The sequence below is a fragment of the Oncorhynchus keta genome, chromosome 36 (assembly GCF_023373465.1).
Source record: "Oncorhynchus keta strain PuntledgeMale-10-30-2019 chromosome 36, Oket_V2, whole genome shotgun sequence".
Lineage (NCBI taxonomy): Eukaryota > Metazoa > Chordata > Actinopteri > Salmoniformes > Salmonidae > Oncorhynchus > Oncorhynchus keta.
The window spans coordinates 12,577,649-12,605,625 of record NC_068456.1 but is presented as its reverse complement, the minus strand read 5'-3'; the positions used below and the strand labels follow the sequence as shown (position 1 = coordinate 12,605,625).

The 27,977-nt window shown below is 41.6% G+C and overlaps 1 protein-coding gene across 1 annotated transcript; it reads right to left on the bottom strand.

Moving 5' to 3' along the window:
- Positions 1-493: 493 nt before the first annotated feature.
- Positions 494-27,670, bottom strand: LOC118369656 (cytosolic phospholipase A2 zeta-like). Its single transcript, XM_035754210.1, has 20 exons — positions 27,589-27,670; positions 21,935-22,007; positions 21,611-21,747; positions 20,222-20,356; positions 20,091-20,131; positions 15,283-15,325; positions 13,498-13,552; positions 12,815-12,954; positions 12,605-12,712; positions 12,457-12,491; positions 8,242-8,380; positions 7,827-7,963; positions 7,314-7,536; positions 5,775-5,892; positions 5,351-5,488; positions 3,455-3,562; positions 2,212-2,391; positions 1,867-2,036; positions 1,513-1,699; positions 494-1,196 (listed from the first exon to the last, which is right to left on the bottom strand). The coding sequence occupies exons 1-20, from the start codon at positions 27,595-27,597 to the stop codon at positions 955-957; spliced, it is 2,418 nt and encodes an 805-aa protein (XP_035610103.1). The 5' UTR covers positions 27,598-27,670; the 3' UTR covers positions 494-954.
- Positions 27,671-27,977: the final 307 nt, after the last annotated feature.

The following is a 27,977-nucleotide window of genomic DNA, read 5'->3' as shown; positions in this document are numbered from 1 at the left end:
TTTGAAAATCTGGAGTGCTGAAAATATACATTTTCCATCAAGTCTATAGTTGCATTATGATGAGTTGTGTACGATTTATATTCCACCCTTTAGATACAATGCTGTATGCTGGACCCAGTGCCATTAACACAATCTAATTCCCATATTATGAGTCTCAAGACAGAGCTCGGATCGTGAAGTTATTTCCAATGAGCCTGCTCTCGGTCTTTACCACCAAACATATAATGTTTAGAAGTCTCATTTGCTCTGGGACAGTTGCCAAGCTTTCTATCATTTCGAAAGACGCCTGTGTTAAAGAACCACTTTGTAAACATTTATTTTTCCTGTGAGTTATGCTTTGGTGTGACACTTATTTGACAGTGTTTTGAAGGTGTACTCTGTGAGGATCTCGAAGCATTATTGTGTGTGCAATTAGCCAATTTAAGAGTAACCATTACTAACTTATGAAAATAGCCATTCAAAGAGTTACTCTATAAACGAGGAATGCATTAACTCAAATCAACTAATAGATTTATTAGTCATGAATGAATTCACTTTCAAACAACAGTATACATTGAAGACATGGTACATAATAAAGCAGAGTAAATTACTATCAAGAAATACGATTTAACGTGGTTACATGTGTCTCCAGAATAACGTCCAAGAGAAAAAATACTATGTGTGTATAAACACACAGGAGTTCTGTGCTAAAATGAACTCAACAAGATACAATTCATAATATGAAACACACAGTAAGGTTCAAAAAGGTAGAATGTAAAAAAAAGACCGTCTAGAAAAACAACCCACGAGCTCGGAAACAAGAACTCAAAGTTACAACAAAATGCATATTCTCCCCTTTAAACCTTTAGAAACACAGCTTAGGACGCACCACCAAGAAATTGTGGTTAGAGTTGCTCCTCTAAATATGCTCTGTATGCATGGTGTTCTCTCTCTTCCTCCATGGAGGGGCCCCTGTCAATGATATGAGTGCTGCTCATGGTGGTCTGATTCTTCCACAGGCACCTTCCTTTCGAGGACCTTCCCGAAAGCCTGGAGGATCTGCTCCTTGTTGTTCTGGATGTTGTATGAGGTAAGGTCTGTCAGTGCTCGGAAGTCCTTTGCTGTGTAGGTGAGATGTTTAGTGAGGTAGGGGGAGCTGCTTGAGCTAATGTCAACATCCCCTGCCTTCCTCTCCTCCTCACCCTTACGTGCCACACCTTCAGAATGAGAACATAACAATACTGTCAGCCTTAAACATTAAACGAACAAACATCAAACTATAGTTTAACTAACAATATCAACAAAGTGCAATACAATCCAGTCCAATACAATACAAAACGATACAAAGGTTTATGCCAATGATTTTTGGCCCTGATCTCTAAAGCACACAACATTGAAAATTGACAGAATATTGATTTGATTGACAGGCACAGGGCGAATGGCATATTGACAGGTTGAGCCATTAGCTAGCTACAGTAGGTCATTGACTACCTCTGCTTCTTTTACAATTATGATAATCTTGACAGTGCTTACCAGGGGCCTTGAACTCTTTGAATGAGATGTTGACTAAAGGGAAGTGAAGGACTATGGGAGCCTTGGGGTTTTGCTCATCCTCAAAGACGTAGAGCTCTTTCAGGGGCTGTCCCTCCAGGCTGCTGAAGTCAATGCGGGGGAAGGGGATGCTGTGGTCTTTGCAGTAAACCTCAGTCCTCTTTAGGACCTGGTAGATCGATTAAAGAGATGTCAGTCAGACAATTCAAACACTGTGTATGGCAGTTACAAGTCATATGCACCTTCTGGCCTAGTGTGTGTGTGCAAACTTTCACGAAATATGGATCTAGCAAATTAAGTTCACTCTTGTATTATTCATAAACTCAACCCATTTACTTTGAATTGGTCCTCACACCACGAATAGTTGAGGGACATGATGATATCAACACCCCTCTCTGGTCTCAAGACAGGGGGACAGCCTGTGTTGATGGAGAACCCAGAGTCCGCCAGGTAGAGTGTGGGGTCAGCTGGAGTCAGTCTGTTGGGGAAGGCATCTGGATGCATATCTGCAGCAAGATTGGGAGAAAAACTTCACAAACATAATCTGAATCGACATGCATTAATAATACAATGCATAAATAGACTGCTGGTGCCATACACACACACTGTATAACAGTGTTTGAGTAAATCCATGTTGAATTTGGATTAACAGCAACAGTTCGGGTGGTTCATGAGTGGCACCTTTCCAGGATGTAAAGTTGCTGTTGTCATTGTAGTTCCGGTGCAGGAAGAACCCACGCATGAAGTTGTAGATCTGAGTGATGACTGGCCGGCTGGTAAAGAAGCTGGTCAGCGCTGAGGTAGTGTTAGTGATAGGCTTGAAGAGGTAGGTGTCCAGGGTGGTTGGTTCATTGTCAAATTCTTTAGAGGAAGAAGCGGAGTGGTGTCAAACAACTCAAACATTGCCACACAGAGTTTATTGTGAGTTTGGCAGAGCAGTATGTTAGCTGCAGCAGTAAAACAAATAACCGAGACACTTAACATAGCTCTCCAGTCACTTTTAGAATGGGTGACTAGCAATAGGCTGGTGCTAAATATATCAAAAACTAAAAGCATCATTTTTGGGACAAATCACTTGCTCAAACCTCGTTTAGATCAATTATTGAATAATGTGGCTATTGAGCAAATTGAGGAAACTAAACTGCCTGGTGTAACCCTAGATAGCAAGCTGTCATGGTCAAAACAGACTCAATGGTTGCGAAACTGGGAAGAGGTCTGTCCTTGATAGGGCGTTGCTCTGCCTTCGTGACGTCTCAGTAGACCAGACAGGTCCTTCAAGCCCTAGTTGTGTCGCACCTGGACTACTGCCCAGCTGTGTGGTCATGTGCGGCAAAGAAGGACATAGGTTGCAGTTGGTCCAGAACAAAGCAGCACGTATCGCATTTAGATGTAGACGAAGGGAAAGTGTCAGTAACAGGCATGTCAGTCTCTCCTGGCTCAAAGTTGAGGACAAATTGACCGCATCACTATTGACCTTTGAGCTATTGGTGTGTTGAAGGTACCGGACTGTCTGTTCAAGCAGTGGGCACACAGTTCGGACTCTCATCGGTACAGCACAAGACATGCAACCAGAAGAGTCTTCATAGTCCCCAGGTCCCGAACAGAGGCTGGGAAACGCACAGTATGAAATAGAGCCATTACATGGAACTCCCAGGTAACTCAAGCTAGTAATAAAATCAGTTTCAAAAACAGATAAAAGAACACCTCACTGCACAAAGACAGAGCAATTTGCACTGTACTATATATTATACATAATATTGTGTGTATGTACTGTAGGCTATTTGTGACATATTTCAGTCCTTGACTAATAATGTTCTGTATTATGTATTATGTTATGTGGACCCCAAGAAGAGTAGCTAATACTTATGCAGCGGCTAATGGGGATCCTAATAAATACAAAATACCAAATAAACATGTTAGAGACCTATTTTGTTGATTTCTTCCCCCAGCCATGTGCTCCAGGAAGTCTGACCTCCAGTTGCAAAGTCCCAAAGCTGGGTCAGGTTAAGAGAGAAGACACTGCTCCAAAGACCTGTCAACACAGAGGCAAAGGTGCCCACACTGTAGAAAGTATTGCATTTACGTTGAAATCCATAGGTCATTAGTAGCAGGTATATTGTGACATACAGTAGAAGTCGGAAGTTTACATACACTTAGGTTGGAGTCATTAAAACTCGTTTTTCAACCACTCCACAAATTTCTTGTTAACAAACTATAGTTTTGGCAAGTCGGTTAGGACATCTACTTTGTGCATGACACAAGTAATTTTTCCAACAATTGTTTCCAGACAGATTATTTTACAAAAAAATTACTGAATCACAATTCCAATGGGTCAGACGTTTAGACGTTTACACTAAGTTGCCTTTAAACAGCTTGGAAAATTCTAGAAAATGATGTCATGGCTTTAGAAGCTTCTGATAGGCTAATTGACATTATTTGAGTCAATTGGAGGTGTACCTGTGGATGTATTTCAAGGCCTACCTTCAAACTCAGTGACTCTTTGCTTGATGTCATTAGAAAATCAAAAGAAATCAGCCAAGACCTCAGAAAAAAAACTATAGACCTCCACAAGTCTAGTTCATCCTTGTGAGCAATTTCCAAATGCCTGAAGGTACCACGTTCATCTGTACAAACAATAGTACACAAGTATAAACACCATGGGACCACGCAGCCATCATACCGCTCAGGAAGGAGATGCGTTCTGTCTCCTAGAGAGGAACGTACTTTGATGCGAAAATGCAAATCAATCCCAAAACAACAGCAAAGGACCTTGTGAAGATGCTGGGGGAAAAAGTATCTATATCCACAGTAAAACGAGTCCTATATTGACATAACCTGAAAGGCCTCTCAGCAAAGAAGAAGCCACTGCTCCAAAACCGTCAGAAAAAAGCCAGACTCTGGTTTGCAACTGCACACGGGGACAAAGATTGTACTTTTTGGAGAAATGTCCTTTGGTATGATGAAACAAAAATAGAACTGTTTGGCCATAATGACCATCGTTATGTTCGGAGGAAAAAGGGGGAGGCTTGCAAGCCGAAGAACTCCATCCCAACCATGAAGCACGGGGGTGGCAGCATCATGTTGTGGCGGTGCTTTGCTGCAGGAGGGACTGGTGCACTTCACAAAATAGATGGCAACATGAGGCAGGAAAATGGTTGGGATATATTGAAGCAACATCTCAAGACATCAGTCAGGAAGTAAAAGCTTGGTCACAAATGGGTCTTCCAAATGGACAATGGCCTCAAGCATACTTCCAAAGTTGTGGACAACAAAGTCAAGGTATTGGAGTGGCCATCACAAAGCCCTGACCTCAATCCTATAGAAAATGTGTGGGCAGAACTGAAAAAACGTGTGGAGGCCTACAAACCTGACTCTGTTACACCAGCTCTGTCAGGAGGAATGGGCCAGAATTCACCCAACTTATTGTGGGAAGCTTGTGGAAGGCTACCCAAAGCATTTGACCCAAGTTAAACAATATAAAGGCAATGCTACCAAATACTAATTGAGTGTATGTAAACTTCTGAACCACTGGGAATGTGATGAAAGAAATAAAAGCTGAAATAAATCAATCTCTCTACTATTATTATTATTTCACATTCTTAAAATAAAGTTGTGATCCTAACTGACCGAAGACATGGAATTTTTACTAGGATTAAATGTCAGGAATTGTGAATAACTGAGTTTAAATGTATTTGGCTAAGGTGTATGTAAACTTCCGACTTCAACTCTGTCCGTCCGCCCGTCCGTCCGTCCGTCCGTCCGTCCGTCCGTCTGTCTGTCTGAAACGCATGCACACACACACAAGTAAGTGTTCTCTCACCAAGCAGAGAGGCGATACATATCTCTGGATGTTTCTTGACCAGGTGACCAAGGTAGAATTCACTCCCAAAGTCCTCCGCATGGACATAGGCCCCATACTTTGGGAAGCCCACCTCATATGGTGTGAACTCACACCACTCTAAAAGGATAGGAATAGAAAGAGAAACCAATTGTTCTGTTATTATTACATTTATAGGTCATTTATACTGCAACTGCTATTTTCAATCGGTTGTAAGGCATTTTATCTATGTCTTGCCTCCCACTACAAAAACGTTTTAGTGTGTAACTGGATTCATAAGGATATGTAAATAACATAAGTTAACACCATCAAAATGGTGTTACAATATTCCTTGCTTCAACATGTGGACCATTGTTTGGGTTTCATTCAAATACATATCAAACATAAGTTGCTCGAACAGCTTTACCAAACTCTGTTGTGATGCCTTTCCCTCCATCTTTCAGGTTGACAGCAGTACAGATGGGTAAAGGGTTCTGGCCCTCTGATACTGCCTTCTGCTGGTCAGACAGGGTACTGGGTTTCTTCTACAAACCCCACAGGAGAAATCAATGATTTACACAGTATGTACAACACTAATGTGGGGCGCTGTGTTGAAGCCACCGTGCCTCCATCTTGGCACTCTCCCACCATTGTAAACCATATTTTGGAAGCTATAGAAATGCATTTATTAATGTCTACAATTTTGCCACCTTTATTCTATTCTGAAAGGGTTGTTTGTATCCTAGATGGTGGTTGGTTGATAGCAGGGAGTTAAAGCACCACAATCCCCACATTCCATGGGTAGTGACAGACAGACAGGCTGAAGTGGCTGACTGAGCACAGAGCAAGGCTTGCTGTGACATCAGAGAGACCTGGTGATAAACACTCCCAGACCCACAGTGTGGAGTGTGAGAGACTTGACTGAGAAAGCAGCCCTGCTCCATTCAAATAGAGAGCTGATTAATTAAGACTATCTAGATCGCCACACAGTTACAAAGTTTAATACTAGGTCGGGTACATCTCATCCAATCTACTATCTAAGTGGAGAGCCAATTCTGCCCCTGTGTTTTTTTCTGATTTGGTGGCTCATTTCTTTAGCAGGTGTAACAAATAGTCCTGTCAGTCATGCTTTGTTTTGACAGGATTGATTTACACATGTTTCTGGATCTGCTCGATCCTATAGTCATTTTATTGTGTTCCGTGTCTACCAGCAATCATCCTGTTATTTGATTATTCTCATTTAACCAGATTCATCTCTGGTAAGCAATCAGAATAGGCTGAAGACAGAGGTTGGTTCTTGGTTGTTAGAGTTCTCACCAATGATTTATATATACACTAGATGACGGACAGGGGGGCGCTGTGTTGATACCACCGTGCCTCCATCTTGGTACTCCCCCACCGTAGTAAAAAAGTGTTTTGGAAGCTATATAATGCATTTATTAATGTCTACATTTGTTTTTACCACATTATTATTTCACAGACACCTTAATGCATACTTTGAAATTATATTATGTGAGCTAAACATACTAAACATCCTTTAAGTATATGTTATATGTTACTGTACCCACCACAACAAAAAATACTTAAATACATGTAATTCTGTCCTTGAAACATTTAATTGAAATACTCATTCCCATTGAGGACTGCTCCTACTGGGGAGTACCAAAATGGACAACTGATGGCTTCAAAGCCTCTCTGGCCAATAGCATCAGCAATCCAGGGTTTATATACATCATTGGGAGAAATCAATCTGTCAAATACGCTGCTGTAACCAAATTCACAAAACACATTATGTAAAGTATCATAACTCAGTGTGAAAGACATTATAGTGTGTCTGTAGTAAAAACATCTCATAGTTTCAATGTAATTAAAGGAGACAAAACCATTTTTGCAGAACTTCTTCCTATTGCAGTGTGATTAGTACAGTGTGTATTGTAAAGTATGAGTGTACAGTAGGCTGCTGTACCTTCCCATGAAGGCAGTGCTCAATGACCAGACCCCACATGTCTATGAGTGACACCATATGTCCCTCCTTCTCTTTCTCTGCCATCTGGTGTTTGTAGTACAGCAGCTTCTCAGTGGTGAAGGCACTGAGGATACTCTTGGTGATTTCCTCCTCCATAGCCGAGATGGACTCATCCATATCACGCTGTGACCAATCTGCTTCCTGATACAGGGTGGCTAAGGCCCTGTTGAACAGGAATGTGTTATGTCACTTACTGTAAGTAGGAGTCTCAGTAGTATAAACTTAAGTAAGTGAAGACAGGTTACAGTAGAGATTACAGGGTAAAAATACCTGTGAGCCAAAACTGTCTGAGCTCATAAGGAAATTCAAAGTGACAAATGTTATTTGTTCATTTTTGTTTGTTTGTTCGTTCGTTCATTCATTCATTCAATCATGCATTAATTAATTAATTAATTAATTCAGCTTATAGTATACTGCAGATTTAATTGCGATGGAGATAAATGCCATGCTCACCATGTGGAGCCTGACACACCAGTGATGTAGCTCACAGCGTCCAGTAGGCCCAGTCTCTGCAGCCCCTTCAGACTGCCATACAGGCCGGTCATTGCTCTGGTCCCTCCCCCTGAGCCAACCACAGCTACAACAGGCAACTGGGGGAAGAAAGACAAACAACATCTCTGGTTGGATCTTCCATCTGTCAGTCAATCTGTTTTAACACATTCTGTTGAGACTTGTTTCGTAATGACAGTGGATGACATCTGCACATCACAGTAGAAATGAACAATTTCCCCACAACAATGAGACTGAAAAAAGGCAAAACAAATTTGGTCAGCATCAATATTCAGTCTCCATTAGTGTTGAAATTATGGCTGATAAGCAGCAATTAGTGTGGTGTGTAAATTAGTGCATAAAAATCATCACCATGTACCTTTTTAGGGTCAGGGGGAGAGGTGAGGCCCAACTCCTTTTGTAAGGCCTGACCCACTAGCACCTTTCTCTTATTCAGGAATTCTTTTTCCTCCGGAGGGATGTCAAAATCAAGACGCACCTCAAATTCAATGTCTGAGCTGTGGATTTACAGAGGCCATACAATACACCCACCCACCCACGCACGAACCCACGCACGCAAGCACACACACACACACACACACACAACACACACACACACACACACACACACACACACACACACACACATTAACACATTAATAACAACTAAATACGCCACGTGTTTGCATACTTCTGAATGAAATGAAGAGTTTATTTCCATCTATATATCAACCAATTTTTTTGTGTTTTTTCATCAGAAATGATTGCTTATGGATACCTTCATGTGTAAAATATTACTGTTCTCAGATTTGTTATGAATAGATTTTAGATGTGTATGAAAATTTAGTTTTTTTTGTTGCAAAACGCTATCCATTGTTTAGCTGGAATGGAAGGTTTGCATCCTGTATATTTATTAGGATCAATGCACTCAATGTATGTCGCTCTGGAGAAGAACATCTGCTAAATAACTAAAATGTCAAATGTAAATGTTTAACATACATGTCTCATATTACTGTATTATATTATTATTATAAATATGTATATACAGTACCAGTCAAAAGTTTGGACATACCTACTCATTCAAGGGTTTTTTCTTATTTTTACTTTTATCTATATTGTAGAATAGTGAAGACATCAAAAATATGAAATAACACATATGGAGTCATGTAGTAACCAAAAAAGTGTTAAACAAATCCAAATATATTTTAGATTTGAGATTCTTCAAAGTAGCCACCTGCCTTGATGACAGCTTTGCACACTCTTGGCATTCTCTCAACCAGCTTCACTTGGAATTGTTTCCTTCAGTCTTGAAGGAGTTCCCATATATGCTGAGCACTTGTTGGCTGCTTTTCCATCACTCTGTGGTCCAACTCATTCCAAACCATCTCAATTGGGTTGAGGTGAGGTGATTGTGGAGGCCAGGTCATCTGATGCATGCACTCCATCACTCTCCTTCTTGGTCAAATAGCCTTTACACAGTCTGGAGGTGTGTTTTGGATCATTGTCCTATTGAAAAACAAATGATAGTCCCACTAAGCACAAACCAGATGGGATGGCATATCGCTGCAGAATGCTGTGGTAGCCATGCTGGTTACGTGTGCCTTGAATTCTAAACAAATCACTGACAGTGTCACCAGCAATGCACCCCCACACCATCACAACTCCTCCTCCATGCTTTACGGTGGGAACCACACATGCAGAGATCATCCGTTCACCGACTCTGTGTCTCACAATGACACAGCGGTTAGAACCAAAAATCTCAAATTTAGACTCATCAGACCAAAGGACAGATTTCCACCGGTCTAAGTCCTTTGCTCGTGTTTTGTGGCCCAGGCAAGTCTCTCCTTCTTATTTATGTCATTTAGTAGTGGTTTCTTTGCAGCAATTTGACCATGAAGGCCTGATTCATGCAGTCTCCTCTGAACAGTTGATGTTGAGATATGTCTGTTACTTGAACTCTGTGAAGCATTTTTTTGGTCTGCAATTTCTGAGGCTGGTAACTCCAAGGAACTAATTGTCTGCAGCAGATGTAACTCTGGGTCTTCCTTTCCTGTGGTTGGTTCTCACGAGAGCCAGTTTCATCATTGCGCTTGATGGTTTTTGCAATTGCACTTGCACTTGAAGAAACGTTCAAAGTTCTTGAAATGTTCCAGATTGATTGACCTTAATGTCTTAAAGTAATGATGGACTGTCGTTTATCTTTGCTTATTTGAGCTGTTCTTGCCATAATAAGGACTTGGTCTTTTACCAATTAGGGCTAACTTCTGTATACCGGCCATACCTTGTCACAACACAACTGATTGTCTCAAACACATTAAGAGGGAAATAAATGTACTTTTAACAAGGCACACCTGTTAATTGAAATAAATTCCAGGTGACTACCTGATGAAGCTGGTTGACAGAATGTCAAGAGTGTGCAAAGCTGTCATCAAGGCAAAGGGTGGCTTCTTTGAAGATTCTCAAACATAAAATATATTTAGATTTTTTTAACACCTTTTTGGTTACTACATGATGTGTTATTTCAGAGTTGTTATGTCTTTACTATTATTCTACAATGTAGAAAATAGTAAAAAATAAAGAAAAACCCTTGAATGAGTAGCTGTGTCCAAACTTTTGACTGGTACTGTATATACACTGCTCAAAAAAATAAAGGGAACACTAAAATAACACATCCTAGATCTGAATGAATGAAATATTCTTATTAAATACTTTTTTCTTTACATAGTTGAATGTGCTGACAACAAAATCACACAAAAATTATCAATGGAAATCAAATTTATCAACCCATGGAGGTCTGGATTTGGAGTCACACTCAAAATTACAGTGGAAAACCACACTACAGGCTGATCCAACTTTGATGTAATGTCCTTAAAACAAGTCAAAATGAGGCTCAGTAGTGTGTGTGGCCTCCACGTGCCTGTATGACCTCCCTACAACGCCTGGGCATGCTCCTGATGAGGTGGCAGATGGTCTCCTGAGGGATCTCCTCCCAGACCTGGACTAAAGCATCCGCCAACTCCTGGACAGTCTGTGGTGCAATGGATGGAGCGAGACATGATGTCCCAGATGTGCTCAATTGGATTCAGGTCTGGAGAACGGACGGGCCAGTCCATAGCATCAATGCCTTCCTCTTGCAGGAACTGCTGACACACTCCAGCCACATGAGGTCTAGCATTGTCTTGCATTAGGAGGAACCCAGGGCCAACCGCACCAGCATATGGTCTCACAAGGGGTCTGAGGATCTCATCTTGGTACCTAATGGCAGTCAGGCTACCTCTGGCGAGCACATGGAGGGCTGTGCGGCCCCCCAAAGAAATGCCACCCCACACCATGACTGACACACCGCCAAACCGGTCATGCTGGAGGATGTTGCAGGCAGCAGAACGTTCTCCACGGCGTCTCCAGACTGTGTCACATGTGATCAGTGTGAACCTGCTTTCATCTGTGAAGAGCACAGGGTGCCAGTGGTGAATTTGCCAATCTTGGTGTTCTCTGGCAAATGCCAAACGTCCTGCACGGTGTTGGGCTGTGAGCACAACCCCCACCTGTGGACGTCGGGCCCTCATTACCACCCTCATGGAGTCTGTTTCTGACCGTTTGAGCAGACACATGCACATTTGTGGCCTGCTGGAGGTCATTTTGCAGGGCTCTGGCAGTGCTCCTCCTGCTCATCCTTGCACAAAGGCGGAGGTAGCGGTCCTGCTGCTGGGTTGTAGCCTTCCTACGGCCTCCTCCACGTCTCCTGATGTACTGGCCTGTCTCCTGGTAGCGCCTCCATGCTCTGGACACTACGCTGACAGACACAGCAAACCTTCTTGCCACAGCTCGTATTGATGTGCCATCCTGGATGAGCTGCACTACCTGAGCCACTTGTGTGGGTTGTAGACTCCGTCTCGTGCTACCACTAGAGTGAAAGCACCGCCAGCATTCAAAAGTGACCAAAACATCAGCCAGGAAGCATAGGAACTGAGAAGTGGTCTGTGGTCACCACCTGCAGAACCACTCCTTTATTGGGGGTGTCTTGCTAATTGCCTATAATTTCCACCTGTTGTCTATTCCATTTGCACAACAGCATGTGACATTTATTGTCAATCAGTGTTGCTTCCTAAGTGGACAGTTTGATTTCACAGAAGTGTGATTGACTTGGAGTTACATTGTGTTGTTTAAGTGTTCCCTTAATTTTTTTGAGCAGTGTATATATACTCACAAGTGGCGCAGCGGTCTAAGGCACAGCATTGCAGTGCTAGAGGCGTTGCTACAGACCCTGGTTCGATCCAGGGCTGTATCACAACCGGTCGTAGCTGTACTACTTATTTCTCTGTAACTAAGGCAGATATATAGCATTTGGCAAAAAAACATGATTTATTTGTCTCTCTGAAATGAAACCGTCAAGTGAAAGATATTTAACAAATACATGCTTGTCATTGAACAATGCCATGACATGACTAGATCGTGAAAAAATGTACCAATTTTTTTCAAATTTTCTTTAAACAATACAAGCTATTTTAATATTTCTGAAAATGGATATATAGCATTTTGGAAAGAAACTCTTCAAATACTGATGCTTTGTTTCATAAAAAGGAAAGCACTTTACCAGTCTTCTGTTCTCAAATGTAGATCCACCATGTCCTGTGTCCATGTAAATCATATGGGCTTTATAAACATTGTTCATCAATAAGCTTTCCTTGGCACTTTATACATACACTAGAAGGGTGCAAAGACTTAAATTAGGTCTACTGTACCTCTCCCACAGGTAAAGATACTTTTAAATCATTACTGGCTGGAAGTTGCAGGAGTGGAACAGTAGATAAGCCAGTGACATTTGGATCTTCTACCTCACCCAATTTATCCTGGGGATACAAAAAATATGATTGTGGAATTTTAAAGAATCATATGGAACTTGTATAAAGATAGGGAAGATATTGGTCAAGTAAAGGATCAGTTAACCGCACCCTCACGCAAAGCTCTGTCTCCAGGTCTCTGTTGATGTAGTAGCGCAGAGTTTTGGTCAGGTTGGATGTTTTTTGAGGAGCAAGAATCTTATGCTCTTCTGGAAAGGCCCCACTCATTTTCAGGACCACATTCTGCTCCACTAGAACAATAACAACATAGATGTGGTTGCTCAGTTCAGTGATCTATGATCTCAGTTCAGTGATCAGTGATCTATGAATATCCTGTGTAGACCGGTCTGATTATGCACGCACAGACACAGACACAGACACAGACACAGACACAGACACAGACACAGACACAGACACAGACACAGACACAGACACAGACACAGACAGACAGACAGACAGGCAGACAGACAGACAGACAGACAGACAGACAGACAGACAGACAGACAGACAGACAGACAGACAGACAGACAGACAGACAGACAGACAGACAGAATGCATACATACATTGGGAGGTATTTAGAGAATAAGTGGCCCCTCCACTAGAACAATAACAATATAGATAATACATACATTGCAAGCAACTTTGCAGCAGGGGCAGTCTTTAGACTAATAGAACTTTCTTCTTTAATTTTGCAAACATTTTATGGGTCAAGTAAAGGCCAAACAATGTTCAACAGGCACTTGGAGAAATAAGCAGACCTGATACAGTAGATAATAATTTGAATGATACTCACTGGCAGTGGTCATCAGCTTTTCTACATTCACATCCACAGTAGAGAATGGGGAGGCCTAGGACAAAGTATACTACAATAAACAGCATATAGAATTGCCTTCTGTTCGTGGGTGTGAATTATTTGCTTTAACTTTGTACAGCATTACATTACACATACAGTTCCTTCAGATGGTATTCACACCCCTTAATTTATTGTACAATTTGTTGTGCTACAAATTGGGATTCAAATGAATTTAATTGTATTTTTTTTTTTTTTTCCATCTACACCAAATACTCTGTAATGTCAAAGTGGAAGAAAAATTTAGTTTTTAAAGATTTATGAAACAATAATACACTAATATATCTTGATTAAATAAGTGTTGAAGTCCCTGAGTCAATACATGTTAGAATCACTTTTGGCAGTGATTACAGCTTTGAGTCTTTCTGGGTAAGTCTCTAAGAGCTTTGCACACCTGGATTGTACAATATTTGCCTATTATTATTTTTTAAACTCTTCCAGCTCTATCAAGTTGGTTATTGATTATTGCTAGACAGCCATTTTCAAGTCTTGCCATAGATTTTCAAGCCGATTTAAGTCAAAACTGTAATTAGGCCACATTCAAGCAACTCCAGTGTACTGTACATTTGGCCTTGAGTTTAAAGTTTTTGTCCTGCTGAAATGTGAATTTGTCTCCCAGTGTCTGTTGGAAAGCAGACTGTACTTGATTTCCTCTAGGATTTTCCCTGTGGTCAGCTCTATTCCGTTTCTTTTCATGCCCCCAAAAAACTCTCTAGTCCTTGCTGATGACAAGTATATCCATAACATGCTTGAAAATATGAATGTGTTTCGATGTGTTTGACCAAACATAATGCTTTGTATTCAGGACAAAAAGTTTTGCCACACTTTAGTGCATTATTGCAAACAGGGTGTAGGTTTAGGAATAGTTTAATTATGTACACTGTATTCTTTTCACTCTGTCATTTAGGTTCGTTTTGTGGAGTAACTAAAATGTTGTTGATTCATCCTCAATTTTCTCCCATCACAGCCAATAAACTGTTTTAAAATCACCATTGGCCTCATGATGAAATCCCTGAGCGGTTTCCTTACTCTCTGGCAACTGAGTTAGGAAGGACGCCTGTACATTTGTAGTGACTGGGTGTGTTGATACACCATCCAAAGCATAATAATAACTTCACCATGCTCAAACTCTTATATATTGTCTGCTTTTTCAAATGTTTTACCCATCTATAAATAGATTACCTTCTATGCGACGCATTAGAAAACCTCCCTGGACTTTGTGGTTGAATCTGCGCTTGAAATTCACTACTTGACTGAAGGACCTTAAAGATAGTTGCATGTGTGGGGTATAGAGATGGGGAAATCATTCAATAACCATGTTAACCACCTTTATTGCACATAGAGTGAGTCCATGCAACTTATTATGTGACTTGTTAAGCTAAGTTACATTTTTACTCATGAACTTATTTAGGTTTTTTCATAACAAAAGGGTTGAATACTTATTGACTCAAAACAATTCAGCTTTTCATTTTTTATTAATTTGTCAAAATTGTGGGGCATTGTGGGGTATGGTGTGTAGATCAGTGGCACAAAACCTCAATTTAATCCATTTTAAAATTCAGGCTGTAACACAACAAAATGTGGAAAAAGGGGTGTGAATAATTTGTTGGTTCTTATAGTACATTGCTATGTCCTGTCATTATTGACCTCATCATTATCCATCTCTGACCATCCTTGTGATGTTGACTTTGCCTTAGAATGATCAGCAAACCAAATGAATGCCCTTACCACGAGTACACCATTAGAGAGATACTCGCCAGCAGGCTCTTTACTGCAAACAGGGAACACAAGAAACAAACTTTTTTCAGTCATTGAAGTAGTTCCCTTACAAAAAAGGTGTTTAAAGCAGCAATCCTTAATTGAAACATTAACAAAGTGTTCTCCCCTCCAGTTTCGGTAAAAAGCTGAGGGATGGGGCTGAAGAATTGCAACCACTCTCAAATCCATAGACTACAGGTGTCACGACCGTCAGAAGAAATGGACCAAAGCTCAGCGTGGTGAGCGTACATTACTTTTTTTCTGATGTTGCCAACAAAAACAATAAACAATACTACACGACCGTGAAGCTTAAGCGAGCTATAGTGCCACTAACAAAGTCAACTTCCCACAATCACAACAGGGAAAAAAGGCTGCCCAAGTATGATTCCCAATCAGAGACAACGATAGACTGCTGTCCCTGATTGAGAACCATACCCGGCCAAATCCAAAAAATACAAAAAAACATAGAAAACAGAACATAGAATGCCCACCCAAATCACACCCTGACCAAACCAAAATAGAGACATCAAAAAGGCTCTCTCAGGTCAGGGCGTGACAACAGAGTTCCCCAATAAGCAGCCCGCTGTCCAAATTCGGCACACGGGGGATTTTATTTGTTTTGTATTCATTTTGTTGTCGGATATAAAAGAGTGCAAAATCACCCGGAAATTAAATTGCGTGATTTTATTTTATGAAATCTGTTCCCAAGTAATAGAGAGGCATGTTTGTTTGTATCCCAATGTAATTAAAGTTTGAAATTATTCAGTTTTTAACTATGTTCCGACCCCACGACTATCCGCTCAAGGAAAAATTGCGCCACAGCTGAATATACAGTTGATGTCGGAAGTTTACATACACTAAGGTTGGAGTCATTAAAACGTGTTTTTCAACCACTGCACAAATGTCTTGTTAACAAACTATAGTTTTAGCAAATCGGATAGGACATCTACATTGTGCATGACACAAGTACATTTTCCAACAATTGTTGACAGACAGATTATTTCACTTACAATTCACTGTATCACAATTCCAGTGTTCCAGTAGGTCAGAAGTTAACATACACTATGTTGACTGTGCCTTTAAACAGCTTGGAAAATTCCTGAAAATTATGTCATGGCATGAGAAGCTTCTGATAGCTTCTGAGAAGCTTCGGCCGCAGCCCGTCTGGTGTTCAACCTTCCCAAGTTCTCTCACGTCACCCCGCTCCTCCGCTCTCTCCACTGGCTTCCAGTTGAAGCTCGCATCCGCTACAAGACCATGGTGCTTGCCTACGGAGCTGTGAGGGGAACGGCACCTCAGTACCTCCAGGCTCTGATCAGGCCCTACACCCAAACAAGGGCACTGCGTTCATCCACCTCTGGCCTGCTCGCCTCCCTACCACTGAGGAAGTACAGTTCCCGCTCAGCCCAGTCAAAACTGTTCGCTGCTCTGGCCCCCAATGGTGGAACAAACTCCCTCACGACGCCAGGACAGCGGAGTCAATCACCACCTTCCGGAGACACCTGAAACCCCACCTCTTTAAGGAATACCTAGGATAGGATAAAGTAATCCTTCTCACCCCCTTAAAAGATTTAGATGCACTATTGTAAAGTGGCTGTTCCACTGGATGTCATAAGGTGAATGCACCAATTTGTAAGTCGCTCTGGATAAGAGCGTCTGCTAAATGACTTAAATGTAAATGTAAATGTAAATGTAAATATTCCAAACATAGTCTGGGACAGTTGTGGGATGCGATAAATCCCAAATTAATATAACCACTAGCATCAAAACATCTTTTTAACGCGATGTGACTGACGCAGCAGATCAGAACTTTTAGCTTAAAATGTTGAGAAACTATTTGGATATTTCTTCACATTATAAGCATAGGAATGAGCACATGGTAGTAGGCTATCAGCCGAATGTTCCATTAGCAGAAAACACGATTATCGAAAGTGACCATAAATGCAATTATGTATGTAATGCTTTAATTATAAAGGCGCATTTTATGGTGGAAATGATTTTCCCCAAACTTGAAACTCAGGCGCTGTTTATGTAAGCCAGTTAGGCTCTAAACCCCTTGTAAAGCAGATTAATGTGCTTAATTTATTTGGCCACTTTAGTTGTGATACAAACCTTATCAAAACATATAGGCCTGTGGGCTAGGCTACATGAGGTGTGCGACTATGATTAGAAAAAGACGCAGAAAAAGGCATTGTTTCTTATTCTAGGCATCATTCACAAGTGATACTATATAATTCACAAGTGATAGGCTAATATTGTCACCCCATCAGACTATTCTTGATTTAATCTTGTTTTTACATATACTAAATAATATATGTGTGAATTTTTATTTATTTAGAATGGACCATTATCATGCACCTGTATCGAAACAGGGGCAGCAGGAAAAAATATATGTAATCGATGCACTTAAATAGCGAATGGAGGACGCTGTTCCCGTGGTTCATTTTCATGCCAGCCAGCTATACTCCTGTTGTAAGTATAAACAAAGTGCTTAAAATTAGGAAAGTTTAGAAATAAATATAAACTCAGCAAAAAAAGAAACGTCCCTTTTTCAGGACCCTGTCTTTCAAAGATCATTCGTAAAAATCCAACTAACTTCACAGATCTTCATAGTAAAGTGTTCAAACACTTTCTTCTTCAATGAACCATTAACAATTAATGAACATGCACCTGTGGAACGGTCGTTAAGACACTAACAGTTACAGACGGTAGGCAATTAAGGTCACAGTTATGAAAACTTAGGACACTAAAGAGGCCTTTCTACTGACTCTGAAAAACACCAAAAGAAAGATGCCCAGGGTCCCTGCTCATCTGCGTGAACGTGCCTTAGGAATGCTGCAAGGAAGCATGAGGACTGCAGATGTGGCCATGGCAATAAATTGCAATGTCCGTACTGTGAGACGCCTAAAACAGCACTACAGGGAGACAGGACGGACAGCTGATCCTCCTCGCAGTGGCAGACCACGTGTACCAACATCTGCACAGGATCAAGTACATCCGAACATCACACCTGTGGGACAGGTACAGGATGGCAACAACAACTTCCCGAGTTACACCAGGAACGCACAATCCCTCCATCGGTGCTCAGACTGTCCGCAATACGCTGAGAGAGGCTGGACTGAGGGCTTGTCGGCCTGTTGAAAGGCAGGTCCTCACCAGACATCACTGGGAAACAACGTCGCCTATGGGCACAAACCCACCGTCACTGGACCAGACAGGACTGTCAAAAAGTGCTCTTCACTGACGAACCGCTGTTTTGTCTCACCAGGGGTGATGGTTGGATTCGCGTTTATCGTCGAAGGAATGAACCGAGGCCTGTACTCTGGAGCTGGATCGATTTGGAGGTGGAGGGTACGTCATGGTCTGGGGCGGTGTGTCACATCATCATCGTACTGAGCTTGTTGTCATTGTAGGCAATCTCAATGCTGTGCGTTACAGGGAAGACATCCTCCTCCCTCATGTGGTACCCTTCCTGCAGGCTCATCCTAACATGATCCTCCAGCATACAATGCCACCAGCCATACTGCTCATTCTGTGTGTGATTTCCTGCAAGGCAGGAATGTGTTCTGCCATAGCCAGCGAAGAGCCCGGAGTTGGACCGGAGTTTGAGGGCTAGGGCCATTCTCCCCAGAAATGTCCAGGAACTTGCATACTCTTTCTTGGTGGAAGAGTGGGGTAACATCTCACAGCAAGAACTGGCAAATCTGGTGCAGTCCATGAGGAGGAGATGCACTGCAGTACTTAATGCAGCCGGTGGCCACACAAGATACTGACTGTTACTTTTGACCCCCCCTTTGTTCAGGGACACATTATTCAATTTCTGTTAGTCACATGTCTGTGGAACTTGTTCAGTCTTGTTATCTTGTTATGTTCATACAAATATTTACAAATGTTAAGTTTGCTGAAAATAAACGCGGTTGACATTCAGAAGACGTTTCTTTTTTTTGCTGAGTTTAGTAGGCCTAGCCTATAGAAAGCTGATGGGATCCTCCTCTTTTTAATAGAGGCCATCACTCAGTTTTCTCGCGCAACTGCATAAGCCTATTGAAATGTTGCGCAACATGAGCTCATGGGCTCTCGTGAAGCGTTTGGTTAGATTTTTGATTACATTTGCATTGATGTCAGAGTGCTTAGAGGGACAATAGAGTGCTGAGTACCAGGCAGTTATCAGGTTTGGTAGGCTACTAATGACCAGTAGCATCAGAGCTTGGAGAAGCCTAATTACAGTGACTAAACGGTCACATGTAATTTGACTGCCTTCATGACGGTCACTGCAACAGCCCTGGGTCGAACACCTGAAAATACTTTTAGAATTGTTTGGAGGCACACCACTGGCCTTGCGGTTAAGAGCGGCAGGTAAACCTAGAGGTTAAGAGCTTTGGGCAAATATCCCAAAGGTTGCTGGTTCGAATCCCTGAGCCAACTAAGTGAAAAAATCTGTTGATGTGCTCTTCAGCAAGGCACTTCGCCCTAATTGCTGTGGATAAGAGTGTCTGCTAAATGAATAATTGTTTTCTTACATGTGAAACTGCAAATTTGATTTTTACTATCACATTTGGAGAAACAATCACAGTTGAAAGTTTTTCACATAAGCAACTGTAAATGAGATTGTTTTTCACATGTGAACTTGCAATTCCATAGGTGAAATTTAAGCTCAACTTGTGAAAACAGCTATTTCACTTGTGCTTTTTTGTAAAGGTTGTTACAACAAAACTTTTCACCATCTTTTGCTTTGATAGAGGTCCCACAATGGCATGGATGTCAAAGTTGACACTCACCTCTCCAGCAACTCAAACTCAACCCACAATTCATCTTTGGTCTGAAATAGAGAGGAGGCATAGGAGACTCACGATGTGATTAATTACTGACATATTCTAGTTATATTCCTTAGCGCTAGAACATGTCCTACCGGTTCACAGATGAAGGTCTTGGTCTCCTTCTTCCCAGGAATGAGGTTATTGATGTCAAACACTACGGTGGAGCACAGGTCATCGTCATTGCCAATGAAACTGTCCTCATCGTACACCTTCAACTCCACGATATTCTGAAAAGACAAGGGCATCTCTTTATCACAATTGGATGTACTGTATTTTGATTTACAGTATATGTTTGTTTACAGATGCAAAACTAGTAAGTCTATAAACTCTCATTCTGGAATTTTCACACAAGATAACGCATTCCTTTTGCAATTCTAATGGCATGTGAAATAACACGATAACCTATTATTTTCAATATATTTAAGGGAAAAAAATGCATCCAAACTAGCTTTTCAGGTGTTTGTGAAAGCAAAGTCGGGTAGAATGTATTTTTTATGTTTTAAAATTCAACTGATGTTACAATAAAATGTATTATTTGAGCTGCACAAAAGTACGTCGTTAGCATTTGCATAGTTTGCTTAAAGTTTTGCGTAATTTGCTTAAAGTGTGTAGCGGCCTTAAGGGGATTCCAAGGGATATGACTTACCAGCATGCCCGAACACCCAAAATGTGTAGCTACGCCTGTCATTCAATGTTGCCAACTCCTCAGTAAGGAAAGTAGCTTTATTGGCTGTCCTAAAAGTCGCTAGAAGTCACAAAATGACATCATCGCCTAATTTGCATAATTGGTTATATTAGGTTTTATTTTTGTAATTGTGATGTATGCTGTAGGAGAGAGGAATAACGTTTGTACTTTCTTCTGTCGATTCTTGATTTTTTTTAATGTCACAATTCCAACCCTCCTCCTTTATCCGGGCTTGGGACCGGTAAAAGTGACCCAAAAGAAACACTCTGGCGGAGTAATTTAGTTTTTAATAAAAAAAAAAATTGTATTTCATTTTTTTGTTTAGTTTTTTACATTTACATCCCGTCCTGAATGTAAGCCAGGGTGGGATCAGCCAGCTGCGGCTTCCCGCATGCGCGATTCATTTGCAGTCTGGACGTGGAGGGGTGAACATCTCCTGTTCTGACTACAGCTGGGAGGGACTGCTGTGCGAGGACTGGGCCGACTGTGAGTGCTTTGGGACAGGGCTGGGGCCCATGGCAGCACCCGCTGCTCGTTGAGAAGAGTAAGAACGATACCTGCTTTCACCAAAAGTCTCCAATAGCACCAGAAAATGTTGCTAGATTTGTCGCTAGTTGCCTTTTTGAAAACGTGTCTCTAGAGGAGTCTAAATACTCACTAAATATAGCAACAAAGTCGCTAAGTTGGCAACACTGCTGTCATTACACCCTATGTGCAAATACATATGTTTTAGGGACACCATATCCCTTTGAGGTATATCTGCCTAGTGATTGGCATACTGTATGAGGGGGTTTACCTTGACGTGACTGTGGACCCTGAATTGGAAACTCTCATTCCACTCTGGGGTCTTGCTGTTGGGCACAGTTTTAGTACAGAGGGTCCTGGCAGACGCTGTGGGGAGACCTACAGTAACATAACAGTCGGACTCAGACCCTGCAAAACAAAACACGACCTTTAGAAACCATTTTGTTCTTAAAAACAGATCAGAAATTAAATGCTTAAAGGGATAGTTCACTTTTTTTTGTAAAATAAATAAATACATCTTCAACTGAAATAATTGTCTGCTCTGATAATGAATTTAGAAATCTATGAAAAATATATTGAAAACAATATGACTCACAATAATCATGAGAGCAGTTGTTTATTGCTCGGAGTACGGTAACTGTCAGGCTCTGGTAGGTCATAACCTCTCTCTAATAGGGGAGGCAAAAACATACATGGTTACAGAAATACAAACACATACTACATACTATATACATATTATGGACAAATGTGCTGAATGGTGTACAGATAGCGGATCTCTTAAGTCGCAATTGTTTTCCCTTGCGCATCAGGAAATTCAAATGAGTTTTGTGAAACCCACATGCCTCTTTTCTCCATGCGGAGGCAGTCATTCGGACCAGCGGGTCTATCCCTTGTCACATAATTGAAAGTGTGAAAACTGATAACAGGCTACTGTTTGTGTTTCCCTGACTGAGTTGATGAGCTGATTTGGGCCATCAGAGGATATCTTAACGTTTCTAGCGAACCTAATTTTACAAATCAACTGTCAACATTTTGTTGAATTGTGGCCTGGGGTGATCTATTGGTTAGGGCCGCTGCCTTCGCATATTTCGGCCCACTGATTCCGGCCCATGCCCTGCTGGCACAAAGAACTCAATTCCCTCGATTGACAAGATTTAGTTACACATTTTAAATATGTACAGCCCAGGGATTATTTACCCCTAATCTTGATAAGAAATGACCATAGCATACACTTTTATTTTAGACCATGGATGCGGATCCAACTTTTTGAAGATCTGCTGACTTAAAGATCCGGAGCTTCCCAAAGCTTCTGGGCGTGTGGATCATTCTCTATGCGTAGAGAACAGGCTACTTAGAAGAAGTACCCTATAGTGTTGTTTCGAAGTAGCTAGCCTACAGTGATTTTTCGAAGTAGCCTACAGTGTTGTTTCGAAGTATGTTACAGTGTTGTTTCTCAGTAGCCTACAGGGTTGTTTCAAAGCACCCTACAGTGTTGTTTCAAAGTAGTCTACAGTGTTGTTTCAAAGTTGCCTACAGTGTTGTTTCAAAGTAGCCTACAGTGTTGTTTTGAGGTAGCCTACAGTGTTGTTTCAAAGTAGTCTACAGTGTTGTTTCAAAGTTGCCTACAGTGTTGTTTCAAAGTAGCCTACAGTGTTGTTTCGAAGTAGCCTACAGTGTTGTTTCAAAGCACCCTACAGCGTTGTTTCAAAGTAGTCTACATGGTTATTTTGAATGGTGAGCAGATGATGTTAACAAACCATAGAAGAGCCTACCTGTGTATTTTGCCTAGTGGCGCACACTGTTGAATGTTTTTTTTAATTTTTTTTTATTTCACCTTTATTTAACCAGGTAGGCAAGTTGAGAACAAGTTCTCATTTACAATTGCGACCTGGCCAAGATAAAGCAAAGCAGTTTGACAGATACAACGACACAGAGTTACACATGGAGTAAAACAAACATACAGTCAATAATACAGTATAAACAAGTCTATATAGGATGTGAGCAAATGAGGTGAGAAGGGAGGTAAAGGCAAAAAAGGCCATGGTGGCAAAGTAAATACAATGTAGCAAGTAAAACACTGGAATGGTAGATTTGCAATGGAAGAATGTGCAAAGTAGAAATAAAAATAATGGGGTGCAAAGGAGCAAAATAAATAAATAAATAAAATACAGTAGGGAAAGAGGTAGTTGTTTGGGCTAAATTATAGGTGGGCTATGTACAGGTGCAGTAATCTGTAAGATGCTCTGACAGTTGGTGCTTAAAGCTAGTGAGGGAGATAAGTGTTTCCAGTTTCAGAGATTTTTGTAGTTCGTTCCAGTCATTGGCAGCAGAGAACTGGAAGGAGAGGCGGCCAAAGAAAGAATTGGTTTTGGGGGTGACTAGAGAGATATACCTGCTGGAGCGTGTGCTACAGGTGGGAGATGCTATGGTGACCAGCGAGCTGAGATAAGGGGGACTTTACCTAGCAGGGTCTTGTAGATGACATGGAGCCAGTGGGTTTGGCGACGAGTATGAAGCGAGGGCCAGCCAACGAGAGCGTACAGGTCGCAATGGTGGGTAGTATATGGGGCTTTGGTGACAAAACGGATTGCACTGTGATATACTGCATCCAATTGGTTGAGTTGGGTATTGGAGGCTATTTTGTAAATGACATCGCCAAAGTCGAGGATTGGAAGGAAGGTCAGTTTTACAAGGGTATGTTTGGCAGCATGAGTGAAGGATGCTTTGTTGCGAAATAGGAAGCCAATTCTAGATTTAACTTTGGATTGGAGATGTTTGATATGGGTCTGGAAGGAGAGTTTACAGTCTAACCAGACACCTAAGTATTTGTAGTTGTCCACGTATTCTAAGTCAGAGCCGTCCAGAGTAGTGATGTTGGACAGGCGGGTAGGTGCAGGTAGCGATCGGTTGAAGAGCATGCATTTAGTTTTACTTGTATTTAAGAGCAATTGGAGGCCACGGAAGGAGAGTTGTATGGCATTGAAGCTTGCCTGGAGGGTTGTTAACACAGTGTCCAAAGAAGGGCCGGAAGTATACAGAATGGTGTCGTCTGCGTAGAGGTGGATCAGGGACTCACCAGCAGCAAGAGCGACCTCATTGATGTATACAGAGAAGAGAGTCGGTCCAAGAATTGAATCCTGTGGCACCCCCATAGAGACTGCCAGAGGTCCGGACAGCAGACCCTCTGATTTGACACACTGAACTCTATCAGAGAAGTAGTTGGTGAACCAGGCGAGGCAATCATTTGAGAAACCAAGGCTGTCGAGTCTGCCGATGAGGATGTGGTGGTTGACAGAGTCGAAAGCCTTGGCCAGATCAATGAATACGGCTGCACAGTAATGTTTCTTATCGATGGCGGTTAAGATATCGTTTAGGACCTTGAGCGTGGCTGAGGTGCACCCATGACCAGCTCTGAAACCAGATTGCATGGTGAGATTCGAAATGGTCGGTAATCTGTTTGTTGACTTGGCTTTCGAAGACCTTAGAAAGGCATGGTAGGATAGATATAGGTCTGTAGCAGTTTGGGTCAAGAGTGTCCCCCCCTTTGAAGAGGGGGATGACCGCAGCTGCTTTCCAATCTTTGGGAATCTCAGACGACACGAAAGAGAGGTTGAACAGGCTAGTAATAGGGGTGGCAACAATTTGGGCAGATAATTTTAGAAATAAAGGGTCCAGATTGTCTAGCCCGGCTGATTTGTAGGGGTCCAGATTTTTCAGCTCTTTCAGAACATCAGCTGAATGGATTTGGGAGAAGGAGAAATGGGGAAGGCTTGGGCGAGTTGCTGTTGGGGGTGCAGTGCTGTTGACCGGGGTAGGAGTAGCCAGGTGGAAAGCATGGCCAGCCGTAGAAAAATGCTTATTGAAATTCTCAATTATGGTGGATTTATCAGTGGTGACAGTGTTTCCTATCTTCAGTGCAGTGGGCAGCTGGGAGGAGGTGTTCTTATTCTCCATGGACTTTACAGTGTCCCAGAACTTTTTTAGGTTGGTGTTGCAGGAAGCAAATTTCTGCTTGAAAATGCTAGCCTTGGCTTTTCTAACTGCCTGTGTATAACGGTTTCTAGCTTCCCTGAACAGCTGCATATCACGGGGGCTGTTCGATGCTAATGCAGAACGCCATAGGATGTTTTTGTTTTGGTTAAGGGCAGTCAGGTCTGGGGAGAACCAAGGGCTATATCTGTTCCTGGTTCTAAATTTCTTGAATGGGGCATGTTTATTTAAGATGGTTAGGATGGCATTTTTAAAAAATATCCAGGCATCCTCTACTGACGGGATGAGATCAATATCCTTCCAGGATACCCCGGCCAGGTCGATTAGAAAGGTCTGCTCGCTGAAGTGTTTCAGGGAGCGTTTTACAGTGATGAGTGGAGGTTGTTTGACCGCTGACCCATTACGGATGCAGGCAATGAGGCAGTGATCGCTGAGATCTTGGTTGAAGACAGCAGAGGTGTATTTAGAGGGGAAGTTGGTTAGGATGATATCTATGAGGGTGCCCGTGTTTAAGGCTTTGGGGGGGGGGGTACCTGGTAGGTTCATTGATAATTTGAGTGAGATTGAGGGCATCAAGTTTAGATTATAGGATGGCTGGGGTGTTAAGCATGTTCCAATTTAGGTCGCCTAGCAGCACGAGCTCTGAAGATAGATGGGGGGCAATCAGTTCACATATGGTGTCCAGAGCACAGCTGGGGGCAGAGGGTGGTCTATAGCAGGTGGCAACGGTGAGAGACTTGTTTTTAGAGAGGTGTATTTTTAAAAGTAGAAGTTCAAATTGTTTGGGTACAGACCTGGATAGTAGGACAGAACTCTGCAGGCTATCTTTGCAGTAGATTGCAACACCGCCCCCTTTGGCAGTTCTATCTTGTCTGAAAATGTTGTAATTTGGAATTAAAATTTCAGAATTTTTGGTGGTCTTCCTAAGCCAGGATTCAGACACAGCTAGAACATCCGGGTTGGCAGAGTGTGCTAAAGCAGTGAATAGAACAAACTTAGGGAGGAGGCTTCTAATGTTAACATGCATGAAACCAAGGCTATTACGGTTACAGAAGTCATCAAAAGAAAGCGCCTGGGGAATAGGAGTGGAGCTAGGCACTGCAGGGCCTGGATTCACCTCTACATCGCCAGAGGAACATAGGAGGAGAAGAATAAGGGTACGGCTAAAAGCAATAAGAATTGGTAATCTAGAACGTCTGGAACAGAGAGTAAAAGGAGGTTTCTGGGTGCGATAAAATAGCATCAAGGTATAATGTACAGACAAAGGTATGGTAGGATGTGAATACAGTGGAGGTATTGAGTGATGTTGACCACGTGAGAGAAAAATGTGGCGGTGTTACATTATACTACTATGCTAAAATGTTTGGTTCTGTTTTGTACAATAATGTGATCATTATGGGCTCTTGCAGACACTGATTCAGCTTTAATCTAACTTTATTTAATGACCACCATTCTCTTGAGTGGCCTGTTCTCTATGCGTAAAGTAAAGAATATACAGATGCACAGAACATGAAGAAGGAAATCAATTCCACAAATGAACTTTTAACAAGGCACACACACCTGTTAATTGAAATGCATTCCAGGTGACTACCTCATGAAGCTGGTTGACAGAATGCCAAGAGTGTGCAAAGCTGTCATCAAGGCAAAGGGTGGCTACTTTGAAGATTCTCAAACATAAAATATATTTCGATTTTTTGAACAGGTTTTTCTTTACTACATAATTCCATATCTGTTATTTCATAGTTATAATGTCTTCACTATTATTCTACAACGTAGAAAATAGTAAAAATAAAGAAAACCCTTAAATGAGTAGGTGTGTCCAAACTTTTGATATATATATATATATATATATATATATATATATATATATATATATATATATATATATATACATATATATATATATATATGAATTTTTTTTCTCATAAAATGTTATTATTATTTTATTTAACTAGGCAAGTCAGTTAAGAACAAATTCTTATTTACAATGACAGCCTAGAAACAGTGGGTTTAACTGCCTTGTTCAGGGGCAGAACAACAGATTTTTACCTTCTCAGCTCAGGGATTCGATCTAGCAACCTTTCGGTTACTGGCCCATCGCTCTTACCACTAGGCTACCTGCCACCCCAACTTGGCTGGCCAAACACAATCACCCGCGGGCCACTAGTTGAGTAACCCTGGGCCTACACTGTCCTCACAAGTTCTCAGAAGATCTGTTGCATAAATATTCTAGCTACATATTGAAAATAAAGAGTGTACCTTCAACATGGTTAGTTAATGTTCCTCCTACAGTAGGTGTGCAGAGAATTGAATGTCCTGTCAGCTGTCGGGTATCCTTCTCCCTACAGAGTGGAAGGTATAAACACTATATAGGTGAGGCAAAATGGGAGGAGCCGCTGTTCCTCTTTTCTCAGGCTCAAGCATGTCAAACTTCATGTAGGTCAATGCGAATGTGGAGGAAGGTTGCTCTAAAGCTATCCTTTATGAGATGTAGGGTTTATAAGGGCTCGGTTGCAACATGAAAAAATAACTATTATCAACAGCAAACATTCTGACAAGAGAAGCTGCTGGTCAAAGCGTCATTTTGTTAAATTGAAGCCAGACGCAAAAACCTTTCCATGTTCTGAAAAAGTTGGTCAAATCATATA